A 20,030-nucleotide genomic window follows, 5' to 3' on the forward strand; every position below is an offset into this window, starting at 1 on the left:
TCGGGAGGTACTAGATGTTGGGAAACATGTCCCTCCAGATGGAAAGAGAAAGAACCGAATCGGGTGGAGTCAATGAGGGCCGAGAACGAAAACCAAAATCGATCTTGGACCCCTGATTCGAGGGGCTATAATTGTAAATAGTTTGAATGTGCCTCTTGTGGGCTATATTTGTAAATATCTTGAAAGTTGTTTTAGTATATAAGCAACTAGGGCAAACTTTATAGATAGTAGTGAATCATTGTTGTAAAGTTACACCGAAGGTAGTTGCTTTTGTAACTGTGTGTGTGTGTGTGTGTGTGTGTGTGTGTGAGAGAGAGAGAGAGAGAGTGACAGTGAGAGTAGTAACTTAATAGACGTTTGTCAAACGAAGAAGATCTCAAGGTCGTTGCCTCTAAGTATCTTATTGTACTCCTCCTTATCATAGTGATCTAGTTCGGAGTTCGAGGACTCCACGTGGTTTTTCCCGATTTGGGTTTCCATGTTAAACACTATGTCTCTGTATTGGTTTTCCACATTTTTTGTCTATGTACAAGCTTTCTTGTTCTTTGCATCCGAACACATATTCGTAAGCATAACGGGGAGTGGGCGTTCATGATCATAACATTAGACGCGTTCTAGTGGATGAAGGAAACCTAGTGACGGAGTGTTGTGCTCCAAAAGTTTTACGTAAAGATATTAAGAAAAATATATATTATTGTGGCTCTTCGTCCATACATTACAGGGGAGCTAATGGTTGCAGAGGCAGAGACGCCTCCAAAAAAATCAACGAAGTCTAAACTAGAGCAGAAGAAGTATAAGAAAAGAGCAAACCTGATGACAACGAACTTGATGTAGTTGAGTTCATAGAAGATGAAGAAGACGAGGAACAACAACTCGATGTGGTTCCTCCGGGTGGACAAATCTCATCAGGAGTACTCATGTCAGAGAAAAATAAAATAAGGAAGAACATTGTCAAGACAAAGCTTGACAATGTACGTAAAGGGCAGCTTTTTCACTTGCCAAATTGTTCAATTCAAAGACCTCTAGTGGATCCCGTGACCGGAAGACATCCACTAGAAATTCAAGAGCCCCACGTCCAGAACTTAAAAAGTAAAATGAAGATCAATCCCCATGCAACGGTCGTACCATTTTTAGTGATAGTTGACCCTGAACAATGTCCCATGCCTGGAGATTTTAAGTACAGTTCTATTGATGATTATACATATTATGTCTTAGGAGGATCTCATTCGGCAGAAGTTATACGTCAACTCGTCAAAGAATATCCACTAACTCCATTTTTCAAGTACACAGAATGCAAGGTGTACGCAGGCCTAACACATGAAGAGGCAAAGTTATTGGCCTGGGACCATAATAACAACAATGACTACAGACAAAAAATGACTTGTATAGAACACATCCGATTCTTTCACCATGAGTATCTTGATGCATTACAAAGATATGGTCCCAAGCTACATCCTGGATTGTGTCGCCAATGTTTATTGGAGGTGGGGATAGCAGTAGATGAAAGCACAAAGTCGGAAGGACTAAGGAAATACGATTCGTGGTTTCAACTAGCTTTTTGAACAAGGGAGGTGTGGGATTTGCAAGATGAGATATTTAGTATATGGGAGCGGAAAGAGGTGAAAGGTCAACAATCAAAGAAATCTAGAGTGGAGATTAAATCAAAATCACGTAAAAGTGATTTGATAATCGAGGAGTTCCGCGAAGATATGAAGTTGCTCCCTTGGCGATCTTTACGAGGAATCAAAGATGACAGATTATTGATATTTGTACTTTCACGTATAGCTACCAAGGAGTTCATTTTAGAAGAGATGGTTACTGAGTTTTAGAAGTAAGTATATTGGTTATTGTAATGAATGAGCTTCATGTATTGTTTTAATGATTAACCAATGATTTATTGGTTTGTAGCCATAAAGTGTACATGAAGATTGAAGAATTGATGATGAAGAAACGGTCACTGCCTACATGGGAGGAGGTAGAGCAAGCATGCCCAGTGACTTCATCATACTGAAGGCTCTTGAAGAATTTCTAATTGAATTGAATTGTTTATTGTGAATGTGGACACTAACCAAACCACCTCGCTCCAAAAAAGCGGGAGATACAAACAACTATATACCTAGCTCATTTATTACACACCTAGAATGGGCAAAGTATGAGAAGAGAATTACGAAATGAAGGAGTTGGAAGTCCCTGAGGACTCCGAAACTTTTAAAAGTTTTTTGTATAGAATTGACCCTTTCGTCCGCTATATTATAGTGTATTTAATGGGGAAGTGGGTAATATGCTCGACATATTACCCAAGAGGCATTATACTTTATTGATCACAGACATTCCGTATGGATTCCGGATCACGAGATCCATGTATGATGATTTGCCATATAAATATCCCCAAATTGAGAAAATGGTGAAAGACTTTGCGGAATTGACCCTTGCACCATTGTATCGAATTGTCATATTCCATAGCATGGGGCAATCATTATCGGTCACAACTGCGATAAAAGTCTAGATGTCATTTGATGGAACATATGCATTGGTAAGCTATATTTGTTTTCATTTACAATTTCACATGTTGTTTTTATATGCTATACAATGTTTTATTGACATGAATGTATGATGTTTTATTTAGGATTAAAACGAATATTACGCATAGTCAGGAGATCGGATGGTCAGTGTCGTAGAGCATCTTTGTGTGGGGAACTATGATGCGATTACAAAGAAAAAAGTTCGGGCACGTGTAAATGAGAGAAATGATGTGAACTATATCATGTGCCCAACAATGACAAAGAAGCTACACCATGTATCTGGCGATAAGAGCTTGGTGAACCCCTACCAAAAGCCACAAAGATTGATCAATCGGCTAATAGAGCTATTCTCTAACCAAGATGACTAGGTTTTAGATTTATTCTCTAGCATAGGTATATAATATAAGACTTATATCATTAATTTGGATTAACATAGAATGCATCATTCAGATGTTTTTAACATGTGCAATTTCATTTTACTTTCAGTGACTACTACAATATGTGCCTTAAAGATGTTTAGGAATTGCGTTGCTTTGGAAAATGACCCTGAGCAGGTGAACTACATCAAAATGAGGATCCAGGGTATTTGGGATTGTCTCGATCAAGAGCAAGAAGTTGGGGCAAAACATATAAATGAGACAGAGATGTTTCAGATGACTTCCAGAGAATCAATGGAACCAATTGATGATGAAGCGAGGGATCTTGTAGACTTAGACGACATACTAGGGTTTGAACTTAATCATGATGATTGTGCTGACCATTCGAAAGAAGTCACCGATGGTAATCTTGAACAAAGAGCAGATCTTGAAGAGCCTCTGTTACCAAACTTATTGCTAGATTGATATTTTTATGCATATGACTTTTGAACATTGACTAATTGTAAATGTCTCCTTTTAAATATATCATTTGATTTCTTGGATAAAGTGATGTCTGAGTAATGGACGTTAATTTTGAGTTTAATTAGTATGTGTACATGTTGGCCGTTTTGGTTCCCATTCTTGTGTGCCAAGGTATTGGTGAATCTAAATTTATTGTCCAACTAATGAACTTAAAGTTATAAATGTCAAGTTATTGCGTATGGGTTTATTGCATATCATAGGTATCATTTTTCATGTGTCAGATTTGATTGGAATCATTTTCTCCCTAATGAACATAAAGTTTGAGTTTAATTAGTATATATATACATGTTTCCTTTGGTCTCCCTTCATTATTGATTAAGGTAATCTTGAATCTAAATTTTTACTTTGATATTTGTTATAAATGGCAAGTTATTGTGTATGGGTTTGTTGCACATCAGAACTATCATATGTCATGTGTCAGATTTGATCAAATAATTTTCTCGACATATTTGTATCTCGTAGTTGTATCCCTCGCAAATTCTTTTAAGATGTCTTAGATATAAATATAGGTCAAAATTAACAGAAGTACTTTGTTTTGTGGGGTGTGATTACAAGAATGCACTTATTTTCTTGGATGTGATTTTCATATTATGTAAAATGAAGTCACAAAATTAACGAAAGTTGATTATATTAGTAGGGTATGTTTTTCGCATAATGTAAAATGGCTGGTAGTACAATTATATTTGCATTGACTTATAGACCTTATGTACGAATTTGATATAATAATTTGGTATGGAGAATACGAGACTATTGCTTTTATGGTCGTCATATTAATATGATCTATTATTTGCTAAGTTTTGATAGATTATGTACGCATGCGTCATACCTTATTGAAAATCTCTTAAAATAATGCATTTTTTAACCCGAAACCAAAATGTCAAAAAGAGAATGCGACATATTATCTGTTTCAAATGACCTGGTGTTTAAGCAATATGATTGTTAGCCCTAGCTAGTTGTTATTTAGTTCTATATCCAGAGCATAATGATATTGGTAGGGAAAAATACACGATAGAATAACGAACCCTTCATACACTAGTTAACCTTTGGTTTGTCTATAGACTAATGATTCGCAATCGACAACAGTTCGGTTTAACAACTTAATGGCTGACATGGTTCGGTTCAATCGGGGCGGGGGGGTTACTGGTTCGGTTCAATTTGAGCCTTTGTCAGTTTAAATGGTTTAAAACCACGGTTCAAACGGTTTAAAAAATTAAAATGTGAACTATTGAACAATTAAAACTTTGTAAAGTTAAGATGTGAAATTTTGAATTTTGACCTAACTTGAAAACCAAAACCGAACTATGAAACCGCGGTTTTAATGGTTTAACGGTTTGAAAGTCTCTAAAACCGTTTGGTTTGAGCTTGAATTTTTTGTAACGTTTCGGTTTAAACTGTTTTGATTTAAACGGTTTTGTGGTTTGGTTTAAGTTTCAATTTTTTAAAACGGTTCGGTTTTATAACGGTTTGAGTTTGACACTCGAACCGAGCCGAGCCGAGCCGAACCGAACCGAACCGTTCCTGATGAATACTAAATTGCGAGAAGAAATACACCCAAACCCACACAGAAGCCATCAGAATGATGAGTCTCCCCTGAAGACACCCCCCTTTCTAGAAAATGGAGAGTGGAGCAGCATCATGGACCTCAGCTACAGAAGGATGGATCTGCTATGGAAGGCATGTTTCCAGGATTCTGCTACCTCATGCAAGGTGTGTTTTTTGTGATTTGCTTATTCCTTGTATGCATATACATGAGAGAGAGAGAGAGAGAGAGAGAGAGAGAGAGAGAGAGCTTATCATTGGACTACAGCCCTAATACTGTAAAAGAAGAAGAGAGAAATCAAATGGGATGGCATTTGTTATAGGGAGAAATCCGAAATACACTGGAGCTTTCTCACTGAATTCTGGCCTTGGGAAATAACAAAAGCCAATGTCTACTTGGGAAAGGAAACAAGCTGGGGTACTTCTGAGATTTTTCCCATAATTATTTTGTCGAATCGAATAGTCTTGTAGGAGCCTATGAGATGATCATACAACACTATCAATAGAGTACAAAGAAAGATTAAAGAAACTAGCAAGTGAAGTTGGAGCTAGGGCACCACTGTTCACTCTCCATTGCCCATACACATCTGCATCACCAACTGGTAGAATGTTTCACATTCATTGCCAACAATTCTCACAAGCCAGTGGTAGGACATGCTGTAAAGAGAAACGTGACAATTATGGTATAATAATGTCCATGTGGGGCCAACATGACCCATGGGATCCATAGAAGCTGATCCTTGATATAGGTATTCTTAAAATTCATGCCTGATGTTCTCATATGTGAGGCATTCCAAAGTGAGATGTTCTTTTTTTTTTCGCTAACCTCAGTTTTTATTTTCAATATGTGTGACCATATCATGGCACATCTTGCCTGCATTTTAGCATGTGTGTCTGGATATATGCTTGGACATCAGCCAGATATGGTCGATCATTTCCCTAAATTGAGAATTAGTGCAGCTTACCTGATCTGAAATTTATATTGTTCTCTTCTCCAGATCTTATGGATGGCTTCCAGTGTGGCTCAGTAAAACATGGTATTATGTTCTCTAGACTCTTTCGTTTCCTCTATATACACATCCGGATATTCTTCAACATGCCATCATCACCCTGCAGCATATGGTTTGATAGTGAGTACAAGGCAACCAAAGACAAACTTAAGGCCATTCTATAAAGACAACACAATGACTGTCCAATGTCGATTATGCTATTGAGGGTTATTGTGAATGTGTAACGACATGATCCCAATGAGAGCATCCCCTGTATCTAAAGAAACCTAAGTAACCATCTGGGCACCAAACTAAGGATACAAACCCTGTAGTAAAGTCCATATCATTAATGGTTGTTTCCAAACACACCTCAAAGCGCTTGGAACGAGCTTACCACATTTTCAAATATTTGTGGGATAAAGCTCATGTCCTTGGATGAGTATGATATGCACTGTTGTCAATACTTGCATGGAGCATGTGGGCTATTGCATGTAATCTGTTAATATTCCATTGTACACATGTAATCTGTTATATTCCACTATACAATATGTAAATCCATGTGCAGGAGGGAAAAGGGCTTACCATCTTTAGGAGAGGATTGCATCACCTGACCAAGCACATCATAATCAGAAGGCAAAAGGAGAACTTGAGCACCCCCATAGAATAGTGCGAATTCAATCATTGATTGCTCAGTCCTTCTAAGAACCAAACTGTTGCATCCCCAAATGCATGAGGTTCAACGTTATCACGATGTGCACTTCACATGTACGTGGACAAGCACTGGTCCTTTATCTGCAGGTGGTGATCGAGGAGCAAAAAGATGATTTGTAAAGATGTTTTTCCAAGTTAGGTCTCGAACCCGTTAACTTCATGATAGATTATATAGGCTGCACCAATAGATCACAATATACGATTCAATGTAATATGATTCTTTATTTTTATTAAATATTAACCCATGAACTTTAGGTTAGATTAAATTAAATTAAATTAACCCAATACACCACACAACACATACACGAATGAAAAAAATATGATTTTATTTATTGAATGCCTGGGATATCTACCCCCTCAAGAATTTGCGAGCTACATTGCTTTTTTATTCTTCCCACGCATAAGATACATGTTTCTTTTTCCTCCCCTTCCTAGATGAGATTGCCTTTATATAGTGTTTCTTAATTCTCATGCTTTATCTTAAATACAATGACTAAATCATGTAGAATTATCAGAATGGTTTTATTTAATATATATAATTATTACTCTAGTGGTATTTACTATCTTTTAAAGAGAAATGGTGTGGGTGGGGTTCGAAACTTAAACATTATGCTTCTTTAAAAATAACATTTTAAAATGGACAATTTCTTTGCTTTGGAGGTGGTTTCACATCGTGTGCCATTAGTGATATGACATTGTCATTCAATGAGAATACAAACCCTCCACTTTGGTCAATCTCATCAAGGGTTGGTTCCCAGAAACACCTTGAAACTCTAGGAATAAGTGTATCACATCCGAAGTACTTGTGCTGACACATGAGAGGAATTTCTCATGTCCTCACATTTCATATGATATTAAATATCATGAATGATGGTGTTATTATAAAGAGGGCACATATGATAGGGTCACCCTATAACGTATGGTTTGATGAACATAAGGCAACCGAAAACAACCTTAGGGACATTCCTGGAAACAAGGGATGCATGGACAAATGTACCAAGGGTAAAGAGATATAAGGTCCATCACATCTTAAAGAGTACCCAAAGAGGGCATGGAGAGCTATCAAAGGACAGCACATAAAGGGGCATCTTTCCTCTACTATAATCTTGGCATATACATGAAGGATAGAAGCCCCATATCAACGTGTTTTCCCCTTAATGTACATGGAATTTTTTGAGGATGATGAGGTAATGAAAAATCTGAAACACCTTCAGTGGCAAGGCTGTAAATAAACTTCACCTATGCTAAAATGGACTAGTTCAGTGGATAAAGATGGATACTTGCCTTACTAAAACAGACAATAGAACAAGGTATTCCTTGAGACTAGCAAGATAACTGGATCAGTACACTCTAGAAAGGAGGGAATATATATCAGCTCACTAATTAACACAATTATCTGGGTTCTTGCATGACTAAACTTCTACACAGTACTGCTGAACATTCATTTAGCGAATAAGGAGTCATGTCTATATTTTTAAAATTATGGTGATGGCTAGCTCTGCGCTGCTTTGTCATGAACCTGTATTAGGATAGTAGGCTCATTTGGAATTCAATGTGCAATAGATTCAGAGGTGAGTAATGAAGAGTTATTGAATCGGACACGTTGTATTTGGGAGGGATGGCCACTTAGTCACATATTATGAGATCCTTGGGTATGATCTGAACCCTGACCTATGCAACCAGATGTTACAGTCTCTTTCTTCGCATATTCTGGTGTATAGAGAAATACATCTTAATTGGACAACAATGTGCCACTCCCTCTAAGTTACAGTAATGTCTTCATGCCAATGTCCACATTTTTTTGAACCTTTTTTTGGCACATTTACCAGTGAGAACTTGGGTGAAGGAACTTATGGTGGGAAAGAGAGAGAGAGAGAGAGATCTGACTTGTTTGATTTCAGAATAGCTTCAGTTCCCCAGTTTTTAAACATGGTTTTCTCATGGATGGATACTTCAATCCCCCTTGGGTTCACGAAGAGTTTCAGAGAAGCAAAGTTTTTCATTCAGCCCAAGGAAAGAAACACAATAATAAGGAGAATATTCATGAAAAGTTTAAATTCGTGTCCCTGCTTAATGTGTGTGCTGAGAAGAGGAATCTTATTGAAGGTATTAGATTGCATAATGATATTACTAGAAGGTTTCTCTTCCTGGAAAAGAGTCCTTATCTAGTTAGTGCTTTAATCAGCATGTATGCCAAATGTGGAGATCTTCTAAAAGCACAAAAGTTGCTGGAAAAGCTTCCAATTCGGGAAACGTCTTCTTGGAATGCTCTAATTGGAGGATATGTCCATGAAGCTCAAGACCGTGAAGCATTGATATGTTTCGAACAAATGAGAAGTGAGGGCACACCCTCTAATGCAGTCACGTTTACATGCCTCTTGAAGGCTTGTGGAAGAATTGGTGGTCTATGTAAGGGTGTTGAAATTCATGATGAAATTGTGAGAAAGGGATTTTTGGAGAAGGATATCGTGCTCGGAAATGCTTTGGTGGATATGTATGCTAGATGTGGTATGGTTGAAAGTGCTCAAGAAGTGCTCGAAAAGCTTCCTACTCGAGATGTCATCTCATGGTCAGCACTGCTGTCAGGTTATGTTCAGAAGGGGCAAGGTGAGAAAGCATTGGACTATTTTGAACAAATGCAATGTGAGGGTCTCTCTCCAAATGAAATCACCTTTGTTTGCATCCTGAAGGCCTGTGGAACCATAGGAGCAATAGAAAAAGGCAAAGAAATACATCGTGAGTTGGTGAGTAAGGGATTGATGGAAAAGAACATTGTGCTTGGCACAACTTTGGTTGATATGTATGCAAAATGTGGTGCGCTTGCAGAAGCAAAGCAAGTACATGAAGAGTTTTTGGTTCAGAATACAGTATCTTGGTCTTCATTAATTGCAGGATATGCTGAAAAGGGTCAAGTTTGTGAAGCTTTAAAGCTTTTCGAGCAGATGCAAACTGAAGGTTTTACACCAGATTCAATCACTTTTATTTGCATCCTAAAGCTTTGCAGTGGCTGTTCAGATGGAGCTGTAAACAAGGGCAAAGAAATTCATTCCAAGATTGTGACCAAGGGCTTAATAGAAAATGATGTATTGCTTGGTAATGCATTAATGGATATGTATGTAAAGTGTGGGATGCTTACAAAAGCTCAGAGTTTGTTCGATGAGCTTAGTGTTCGAGACATTGTCTCTTGGTCTATATTGATTGCAGGGTATACTGAAGAGGGCCATGGTCAAGAAGCATTAAACTGTTTCGATCGAATGCTTAGTGAGGGGCTCTCACCTAACACAGTGACATTAATATGTGTTTTGAAAGCCTGTGGTATCAGAAGAGATATAGAAAAGGGCAAACAAATTCATGATGAGATTGTACGTAGGTGCTTCCTGAAGAAGGATATTGTGCTTGGTACTGCTTTGATAGATATGTATGTGCGATGTGGAGTGCTTTCAAAAGCACAAGAGGTGCTTGATGATCTTCCTGTCCAAGACACGGTGTCATGGTCTACTATAATAAAGGGTTATTCTGAACATGGACAATATCATGAAGCATTGAGTTCTTTCAATAGGTTGCAAAGTGAGGGTGTCTCTCCAGATGCTATCACAATCATTTGTATCTTGAATGTTTGTGGTATCTTGGGATCTCTAGACAAGGGAAAACAAATTCATGAGAAGATTGTGAGCATGGGAATGTTAGAGAAGAATGATATTATACTTGCCAATGCTTTGGCAGCCATGTATGCTAAATGTGGGGTACTCGAGAAGGCAGAGGAAGTGCTTGACGAACTTCCCAATCGGGATGTCGTCTCTTGGAATACATTAATTTCTGGCTATGTTCAACAAGGTCGAAGTGATAAAGCCCTAAGTTGTTACGAAAGGATTCAAAATGATTGCCTTTCTCCAGATGTGGTTACATTTATCTGCATCTTGAAGGCATGCGGCATCACAAGAGCTATAGATAAGGGTAAGCAAATCCACAATGAAATTGTGAGGATCGGCTTACTAGACAAGGATATGGTGCTTAGCAATGCGTTAGTTGACATGTATGCCAAATGTGGCATGCTTGGAAAAGCTCAACACCTACTTGAAAGGCTTTCTGTTAGAGATATAGTCGCATGGAACTCACTGATTGGTGGCTACACTGAACAAGGCCGGTATAGTGATGCATTAAATACTTTTAAGCAAGTGAAAAGAGAGGGTCTCATTCCAGATGCGGTTACCTTTTCTTTCATCTTGAAAGCATGCAGCAATATAGGAGCTATTGAAAGTGGTAAGAGAATTCATAACGAGATCTTAAAGGTGCGTTCACATGAGAAGGATCTGGTGCTTGGCACTATGTTGGTTGATATGTATGCGAAATGCGGTCTACTATCTAAAGCACATGAATTACTTGAAGAGCTTTCTATTCGGGATATAATCGCTTGGAATGCACTCCTTTCAGGGTATGCCCAACACAGGCAAGGTCAAGGTGCGATGAAATGCATCGAATGCTTACAAAGTGAGGGACTTTCTCCAAATGAGATCACATTTGTATGTATTCTAAGTGCTTGTGGCCACTCAGGGCTATTAAGTGAGGCTGAAATGCTTTTCAGAAGCATGATGATAACTCCGAGCTTAGAGCACAATACTTGCATGGTGACCACTTTTGGAAGTGCAGGATACTTTGAGAAAGCAATCTCACTTATTAAGAGGGTTTCCTCTTCTGATTATACCATTGTTTGGTTTGCGCTATTGAATGGCTGTAGGAAATGGGGAAATATGAGACTTGGGAAATTAGCTTTTGATTGGACTGTACATCATGATGATCATGATCCTATGGTTGACATTAATTCGGCGAATGTCATGAAAGAGGATGTCAATGACATAGGACCAAGCTATGATTGGATTGATGGAAATAGAAGTGCCTATCCCTTTCTCCTTGGGAATAAGAAGGTTTCTGAAAGTAAAGATGCATGTTCAAAGTGAAATACCATAATGTCATAAGAAAGACCTTCCCCATCTGTTGAAGAACGTATCATTGCATGTGTTTACGATAAATGATGATAGGGCTGAAATGTTGAAGCGTATATGCATTCGAAAGAGAAAAACATGTAACTTTGCAAACTACATTCATGTCTCTAGGGATCATAGGAACTAATCCTTCAACTCGAGCTTCACGCATATTCAAATATTCCACTTTGGAAGACATGATGGAAACGAATGGAGGCTTAGAAGAATCAAATAGAGTCTTCTAAGGAGAAAAGGAATTTGGTGGTGGACCAACTACTTCGTAAGAAAATGTTTTTGGACTTTTTCAGTCTTCATAAGTGGACTTACACAATGGTCTCCCTATCATAGAGAAGCATCGGTGTCACTAAGCATCACAGAGGTATTCCTTGATAACCCAATAGATGGTTTCTCCATGGATATGTTACCAAATGCACTAGCAAGCCCTCTTTCTTGTTTCCAAGCGACAATTAGCACATTCTTTCCATCTATAGTTGGAGGAAACTTGAAGGTGATTGACCTTTACTTTTGAGACATTATTGGGCACAATACCTGGACTATCCTTATTGAGATTCTACATGCAATTGATACTCAAGTTTGCTGAATGATTAAAAGTTATAACGGCTAGTTAGCTCCAACAACTAGTTAGCCCAATGGCCAGATCTTGGCCTTTATAAAGAGGAACTTTCTCCTCATGTAAATATGAGGGACCTTTGTATTTTCTCCCTCCTGTTGTGACATACCAATGTATATTACTAAACAAATGTGCCTTCGCATTTTTCAATTAAGTTACTATGGAGCTATTGATAGTCAAGTTATTATGCATGCAATTGTATTTAAAGACAAGCTTTTTTTGCCAATAGTATTTACTAAAACCCTCGAGGTAGTACAAGCATGCCTCGATGGTTGCATACTCAGTTGAGTGTCAATAGCTCTAAAATAAAGATTGTGCTTGTGAAGAGCCAAAATAAGGATAAACTATGAATTATGTACAATAATGAGCCTTAGTTGAAACTGTGGAAAGCTTTAAATTCCTTAGCCTTGAAGTTTCCTCAAATCATAGATGGAATGAACATGTTACCCATAACATAAAGATGGAAAAGAGAGCATATTATACATTTGAGAGCACATGCAAATATGGAGTAATTAAATGTTGGGTTCTCAAGAAATACCTTATCACACGTGATACCGATACCCAAATCAACTTGGAAAGAGTTTGAAAATCTCTAAAAGCATTTTCTTACAAAGTTTTACGAAATCAACAAATGTTATAAACCATGCTTCTTGAGACGATATAACTTCCCTTTGAGATTATGGCCATGGAAAGGGTTGTCAAATACATGTTTACTATTCAAAAATGCCCCTCACATAAACCATAAAAGTAAAACTGTGTAGTATTTGGTTAGCTCCCATGATATAGGATGCAACATACTTGCTTCATGATGCATGGATAGATTCATTTACAAATGAGCCCTATTTGCAACGCTAATATATCATGACATGGAAAAAATGCTTGGTAATTGAACATGTGGACATGGGAAAAATGTGGAGGCTCATGCTACATGTGTTGCTTTGAATTAAGAAGCCATATTATTCACCAAATGCGAAAATGCACACACCAATCTTTAGAGCCCATCTTGTTGTTTGCAATATAAACCATTTTTACCATATAACTTAACTTACATGCACTACGATTTGAGATGAGGCATGCCCCAAAAGTGATGAGGGTAGTTGACTATGAACATTTTTCCTTAAATAAGTTCAAGGGTGAGAGTATGACCTTCACCTATGCTTTCCATACATCTTCAACCAAACCCTATCCTTGCATGAATTTCTCTCACATATCCACAATATGCACTCTCATTTGCGATATTCAGCAGTAAAATTCTTGAACAGTGAGAATCTCTACTCGCTTTTACATGTATTCCATGAAAATGTTATATTTTTTGTCTCATATGTCATATCAACCTTTGAAGACAATAATAAAATCTACCTACATTCCTATCTATCTATCTAAGGGTTATGTCTAGAGTGCTCAACTTCTTTCCATCAAATGGCTTTTCTTATTGTGAGGATATTGCGAGGGGTTGTGGTATGGATGGTGGGAGATGTTTGGACTCTCTATGGATATGGTCAGCCTTCTAACATAAACTATGTTTTTTCTTAGACATTGGGAATGTATGAGTTAACACTTCTTTTATGAAAAATATCAAGAGCAAAAGTATGAGCATGATTTCAAATAAAAATCTTTCATAAAAATAGAATCACTCTCTTCTTTTTTAAAATTTAGAGCTACTCACACATAAGACTCTATTCTTTGCATAAGCTCTGTGAACTTTCTCCAATATCATAACTGTAAACGTAGAACACTTCAAACATTTATGCTCTCTACTCAAAACTTATGCATAACCCAAATGCTTGAGCCAACAATTTTGAAACCAAGTGAGATGGAGCACTCACAGAATGATAAGTTTTAAATATACAAAATTGGGTCCAAATTAATCTCTGCCCTAATCAATGATCACAATTAATTGGTTTGACATCAAACCTCATGCCATCATAATCATATCATTAACTACCTAAGTCATAATCATATCATTAACAACCTAAGTCATCACACTTAACTTTTTTGCCTTTTCTGTCGTTTTATCTGATATCCAAAAAATGGATTGTGGTTGTTTCGTCTCGTAGGCCACTTTTTGCACTTCCATTCCACTTCTCATCAAAATAATATTCCATCAATATTCCGAAAACAATTCCAATGGGTTTTTTTAGTGCATCTAATTTAATGTCTATAAACCAAGTTTCAATGATTTGGTTTATATTCCAAGAATATGTAAGGTATAATTTCCCTCTATTAATGATAGCTACAGCATATTTCTGGTTGAAGAGAGTCCAAGAGCTTCTGAGGCAACTCTTTGGACAGAGTTTCCACTAGCTTTCACATACATTGCCAGTAATTGTTTCCTTTCATCGAACGCCAAGTGTCGAGCTAGCCCCTGCCCCACCATTTCCATCTCAGGCTACAAAACATATTTAAAAAAGAAATAGGAAAAGAAGAGTTTAAAAATCAAATCTTTTAAAAACTATAGTTTAAAAGGTTTAAAATGCAATAGGCAATAGTCCATAAAAATGATGATCATACATTAATTTGGCTAAATAAATACCAAATAAAAAGATCATCAAAATTTTCTTTACCGAATTTACGTCAGGTGGGAAGATAGTGTGAATGCATGCGAGTTGAGCAATCTCTTCCTCCGCCTCTGATACCTTACCTTGGACATACAATGCCTGCAAAACATGATTTTTTTTAAAGCAACACAGAAAGGAGCCATTGCCTATCCACATTAAGATCTAAATCAAAGCAACGAGTTTTTTCTTCAATCGAATATCTCCCAACTGTCGAAAAGAGTCATTAGAAAATATGGTCCTCTACCTATGATCAAGGACTTGCATGCCTAAATCTTGAAATTCATTCAATATGCTAGTGAAAGTTGATAGATGTTCATTGGTAGACTTTGACTCATCCAATTGCCTAGACATTAGTTTTCTCATCAAATGGGCTTGATTATAAGCATCCTGTTTCCATATGTTACCTTTGGCTTTCCTAAACTCCACTAGAAGTATTGCAATCCTTAAGGTTCACCAGGATTTCATCTGCCACGGCCATTACAAATATTCAAATGGTCTTGAGAGATGAAATCCTAAAAGTTCTCTTCATCAGCATTAAAATCTTACGTCACAAAACATAAGCTCTTTTCTATAAACATCAAAATCATAGTCAAATAAAGAGACACCTTTCACATCAACATAGAAACCCAAAGTACTTAAAAACATGTTAAAGACTTATAATTGCCCAAGCATATTTTTAAAAGTATATCAATTACTTATTCTACATGTAAAATTCAAATGGACCATAGCAAATAGAACTAAGAAAATTAATGTCAAGGAACACATTCAGGAGAGATTTTCTTAAGCTTCCACAACCTTATAGATATCACATTAACTTTCTTCAAAGTAGGGGGAAGGGGTTCCCAGGCTGGTCTTGCATGGTATTTGTTTATTTCTTATTATCATGTCCCATGGTATTTCTATGTTTATGTGTTGTGTACATATGTATGTACATACATATCTTTTGTTATGGTTGTAAGACATAGAAGTGTATGCATGATATTTGTTTATTTCTTATTATCATGTCCCATGGTATTTCTATGTTTATGTGTTGTGTACATATGTATACATACATATCTTTTGTTATGGTTGTAAGACATAGAAGTGTATGCATGATATTTGTTTATTTCTTATTATCATGTCCCATTGTATTTCCATGTTTATGTGTCGTGTACATATGTATGTACATACATATCTTTTGTTATGTTCATAAGACATAGAAGTGTATGTGTACATGTGTATGTGTTTTGTGTGTGTGTAAAGACTCAAGTTTGTGTTTATATTAACATATGTGCATGTGAACACAAAGACCAAGGAGAAGGTCCAAAAAAAAATCTCATGGACAAGACAACACCACAAGTCCAAACACATCAAAGACCATCACTATTTCTCAGGACTATCTTGGTCTGTCACATCTCTTATTTCCCAAATTCTTAACATAGATGATCCTTATTTCACTCTCTGATTAAAGCTTCAAGGATTATTCCTCTTATTATTTCTTTATCTTATAGCTTATAGCAATGGTTCTACTTTATTGTAAAAAGTTTCTTCGCTTGCGTCTACGATCTCATCCTCTTATTGTAAACTAGAAAAATAGCTGGGGAATTCTCGCTACTCTGTCTATATGTCTCGAGTCATTTCAATTCTTGAGGAAATATTATTGTGGTTCTGCTTCATCTTGTGCAGCTAGGTATGTAGAAACTCATCCATTTGTCTCACCACAGGGTTTTGCTTCATATTTCGACCAACGCTATTTTTCATGCTTTGTATTTCTAAAAGTGGTTTTCTCCTGGTTCTCAGTTTGGCTTCAGGGCTTACAGAAACTGCACCAAAACAGAGTACAGGAGGGGCATACACCACACTTTCATCCCAACAAATTCCCCATGGCAAGATCAATCTTTGGGGTGTTTGGATGTCAAGTCAAGGAGAAGGAACTCCCTATAAATATTTGAATCTAACACGAAACTTCACGCCTTCACACATAAACGAGTCTATTGAATGCCAAACCATAACCAAGAGTTCATCCATAGTTGTTGCGCTCCAATGTTGTGTTTTGGTAAAGAATAAAGTGTGGCCTCTTGTAGGGAATCAAGATCCACGATATAAACTATGTAGTTACGCAGGTTAGTTAATGTCAGATGTTCTATAACATAATTGTAAAGTGATCACACTAGCTAATCACAGAAAACAAAAGAGATTTTCAAGAGGAATACCCAAGCTTGCAAGAAAGTGGATCTTGTCCGAGCAGCAACTGCTGCATTAACCATAACTGCAGCTCGTTCAGCCTCTAAACTTATGTTTTCTGCTAAGCCAGCAAGAAACTCAGCTGGCTTCTCATCCATTATTTCTACTTGTGAATTTCTGGACCTGTTCACAAGTTTGCACCATTAATTTTCAAATGTCTAATAAGGCAAAACACCAAAAATACCCATGGTTTTTAGGATATGTCCCAAAGTGAATTTTGAAAAGAACACACGGCAAGCTTTTAAATTTTACAAGAATAACCTTCTGTGCTAGTACAGTTTGCTCTGCAGAAGTGAATTTCTGTAATATTTTCAATAAATTTGGATATTCTCATAAATTTACAAAAGATTAGTGGCAGTTTGGTGTTTTCCCTAACTAATGTTCATGAACACATGTAAATCTTAACAGTTTACAGAGCTGTTTCGATATCCTACCTACCACAAGAAGATAGCACCATGTTAATGGTCGCTCGATAGAATGAATCACGCAAATACATAGTGTCAAAGGACACTCTGACTCCTGAATTTCGGCATATTCTCCGCAACTGCAAAATATCAAATATTCAGTTTAACATATGCAGTCTATTTATTTACCCCCATTTGCATTATCATTGTGCTACAAAGATGCAAAAAAGTGATACGATACCTCAAAGATGTCAGCCTTTTCGAAATCCTTCCCACTCAATCTCTTCTCGATAATCACTGAATCATCCGAGATAAGACTTGAGAACTACTTGCAATGACAGAGATCTGAAGGCAGCAAAGTAAGAACAACCCCACTTCTCATATCTAAAACCAATGAACAAGTATAATCCCTCCTTTCTTTCTTTTTGGGTATCAGGAACACAATTATGGGCAAGATAAAAAAATGACTAAAGACTAACCTTTCATAAGAGAAACCTCATCTCCATTGCGTGAGCCATTAGAAGGCAGGCTTGATGTCTGAGAGCGAATAGAGGGAGGCCACCAACCAGGCAATGATTTTTCAGATGGTTTCATTGATTTACTTCTTGGCTTGACCATTACTTTTTCGGATCGAGAGACATCTAAGGCATCCAATGGATTGATTCTCCTGCGGTTGTTTCCTGCTTCAGGGTCTAGTAATCCTATCTCAGTTTTTGGTTTCCAAACCTTTGATTTTGGTGACCCAATATCAAAATTCTGTTTCGTTTTCGGTTTCCTATTGAAAAACCAATTCCCTACAAATACTTCTCGACCACCCAAACTCCGATCTCTTTTGAATATCTCACGTGAACCGAACCCATCTTCTCCTTCCCAACCCCATTGATATTTCTTCGACAATTTCGCCCAAAGCTTCCAAACAACTATGAAAAGGGCGGACCATAGAATTACATTTCGTGCAAAATCGAGGCTTGATTTCCGAATTGAAATCACAATGCGGCGATCTCGGTTCATTGAAACACTCGATCGAACATCTCCGACGAAATTCTTACTTTCATTAACAAAGTTATGGCCGAGATCAATAACCTTGTGGCCAAGATTAATAACCCTAACTGTAGAGCTATGGAGAGCTTCCATGGAACCTTGTCTGAGAGCTTCCGCCCTATTTCTTATGGCTTTTAGGTCAAGCGTTATGACAAGATTTTCTGTATCTGAAGGTGGGCGATTAATTCTCAGGACGTTTTCATAAAACCCATCATCATCATCAACTTCTTCCTCCTCTTCTAGATTGGAAGGAAAGAAGCTTCTTTGGGTAGTAGTGGAGTCCATACCTCGGTGTCTTCTTCTTCTATGATGTCTGCGAGAAGAGAAACAGAGAGTGTGTTGACCTCTGGAGGGTCTGCCATGGATGATTAAGAAGGAAGGGCAAGAAATATCGCAGGGTTGCTGGGCTACTTGCAGAAATTCCATAGAAGAGAAGGATGAGAGATGGTGATGATGATGAATCATGATGAATGGATCTCTTCTCTTTCTCTTTCTCTTTCTCTAATTTTGTGTTCATTCAACAAACAAAATTATGAAAGAGAAATTTAAATGCAAATTACAATGCAGCTAAGGAGCCTAATTGGGTACCCCTTACTAGTTTTGGCAGTCCCGCTTTCCGGATCGAGGGGGTTCCACTAATGCAATGGAGCTTGAGGAGCCTCTCTCGGTACCACTTGTCTAGTTTTGAGCGGTCCCCTGCTTACCGGATCGAGAGAGGTTCCGCTAATGCAATGGAGTTGAGGTTCCTCTCTTGGTACCGCTTACCAGTTTTGGTTGTCCCCCTTATCGAATCGAGAGGTTCCGCTTACCGGTTCTAGAGGTTCCGCTTATCATACTCCGGTGTTGCCAGCAAAGGAGAGAAGCCCAGGGACATAGAAATCTAACAACTCAACGAAGGATAAGAAGAAGAAGAAGAAGAAGCATTGGACAACCTTCTTAAAGTGTTTAAATACATATTCATTCACATGGGGATACGAAGATATGCAGGAAGCACCTATTGTTGTGATTCACACCATCACTATGCTAGCACACACGTGGCCCACTAGGCAAAGACCTCGCCCCTCCAATTTGCATTAGACTGAGCAAGTCAAGGATGAAATCGAGAAGATGCTCACAATTGGCGTGATATAGCCCACTTGAATGCACACATGTGTATCCCCCATTGTGGCCGCCCCAAAAGAGAACATAAGATTTGGATAAGTGTAGAATTCCCAGGAGTCGATGAGGCTACTATCTATGACAAGTACCCAATCCCATATATCAAATATTTGCTAGGTAGAATGAGTTGGAGGCTAAGAAGCCTATAGTCTCATAGATGGTTCCTCAATCTATAACCACGTACCCATAATATCTAAGTATCATAACAAGATGACCTTCAACACCACAGTTAGAAGAACGTGCTATTTAGGCTCACAAACATGTTGAACACATATAAAAGAGGCGCAAACTACATCTTTGCCTCAAAGCCATGTAAAGGGGTGCTTCAAATCAATTTTGGAGGAACACCTTACATTGTTGAGAAAAATATTTGAAC

General features: G+C 37.6%; 2 protein-coding genes across 2 annotated transcripts; one reads left to right on the forward strand and one right to left on the reverse strand.

Moving 5' to 3' along the window:
* Window positions 1-4,993: 4,993 nt before the first annotated feature.
* Window positions 4,994-11,946, forward strand: LOC147857257 (pentatricopeptide repeat-containing protein At5g39350-like). The gene is made up of 2 exons (XM_087328291.1): window positions 4,994-5,128; window positions 8,562-11,946. Exons 1-2 carry the CDS (start codon window positions 5,057-5,059, stop codon window positions 11,613-11,615), a joined length of 3,126 nt encoding a protein of 1,041 aa, XP_087184417.1. The 5' UTR covers window positions 4,994-5,056; the 3' UTR covers window positions 11,616-11,946.
* Window positions 11,947-14,352: 2,406 nt separating this feature from the next.
* LOC147857258 (phosphoribosylformylglycinamidine synthase) lies at window positions 14,353-18,962 on the reverse strand. Its single transcript, XM_087328667.1, has 6 exons — window positions 17,935-18,962; window positions 17,697-17,752; window positions 17,486-17,595; window positions 17,021-17,174; window positions 14,835-14,927; window positions 14,353-14,659 (listed from the first exon to the last, which is right to left on the reverse strand). The coding sequence occupies exons 1-6, from the start codon at window positions 18,959-18,961 to the stop codon at window positions 14,504-14,506; spliced, it is 1,596 nt and encodes a 531-aa protein (XP_087184793.1). The 5' UTR covers window position 18,962; the 3' UTR covers window positions 14,353-14,503.
* Between the last annotated feature and the right edge of the window lie 1,068 nt (window positions 18,963-20,030).

The sequence above is a fragment of the Azolla caroliniana genome, unplaced genomic scaffold, assembly GCF_043228905.1.
Source record: "Azolla caroliniana isolate FFs.n. ecotype wild unplaced genomic scaffold, voAzoCaro1.0.p SCAF_12, whole genome shotgun sequence".
NCBI classification, from domain to species: Eukaryota; Viridiplantae; Streptophyta; class Polypodiopsida; order Salviniales; family Salviniaceae; genus Azolla; species Azolla caroliniana.

What these genes read in the sequence shown, in the direction of transcription:
- LOC147857257 (XM_087328291.1), top strand. Translation starts at nt 5,057, where the DNA reads ATGGACCTCAGCTACAGAAGGATGGATCTGCTATGGAAGGCATGTTTC. An exon ending in ATTCTGCTACCTCATGCAAG is followed by an intron (nt 5,129 to 8,561) that starts GTGTGTTTTTTG and finishes GTTTGATTTCAG; the next exon opens with AATAGCTTCAGTTCCCCAGT.
- LOC147857258 (XM_087328667.1), bottom strand. Translation starts at nt 18,961, where the DNA reads ATGATTCATCATCATCACCATCTCTCATCCTTCTCTTCTATGGAATTT. An exon ending in GTGCTATCTTCTTGTGGTAG is followed by an intron (nt 17,175 to 17,485) that starts GTAGGATATCGA and finishes ACTTGTGAACAG; the next exon opens with GTCCAGAAATTCACAAGTAG. An exon ending in CCACTTTCTTGCAAGCTTGG is followed by an intron (nt 14,928 to 17,020) that starts GTATTCCTCTTG and finishes CATGTTTTGCAG; the next exon opens with GCATTGTATGTCCAAGGTAA.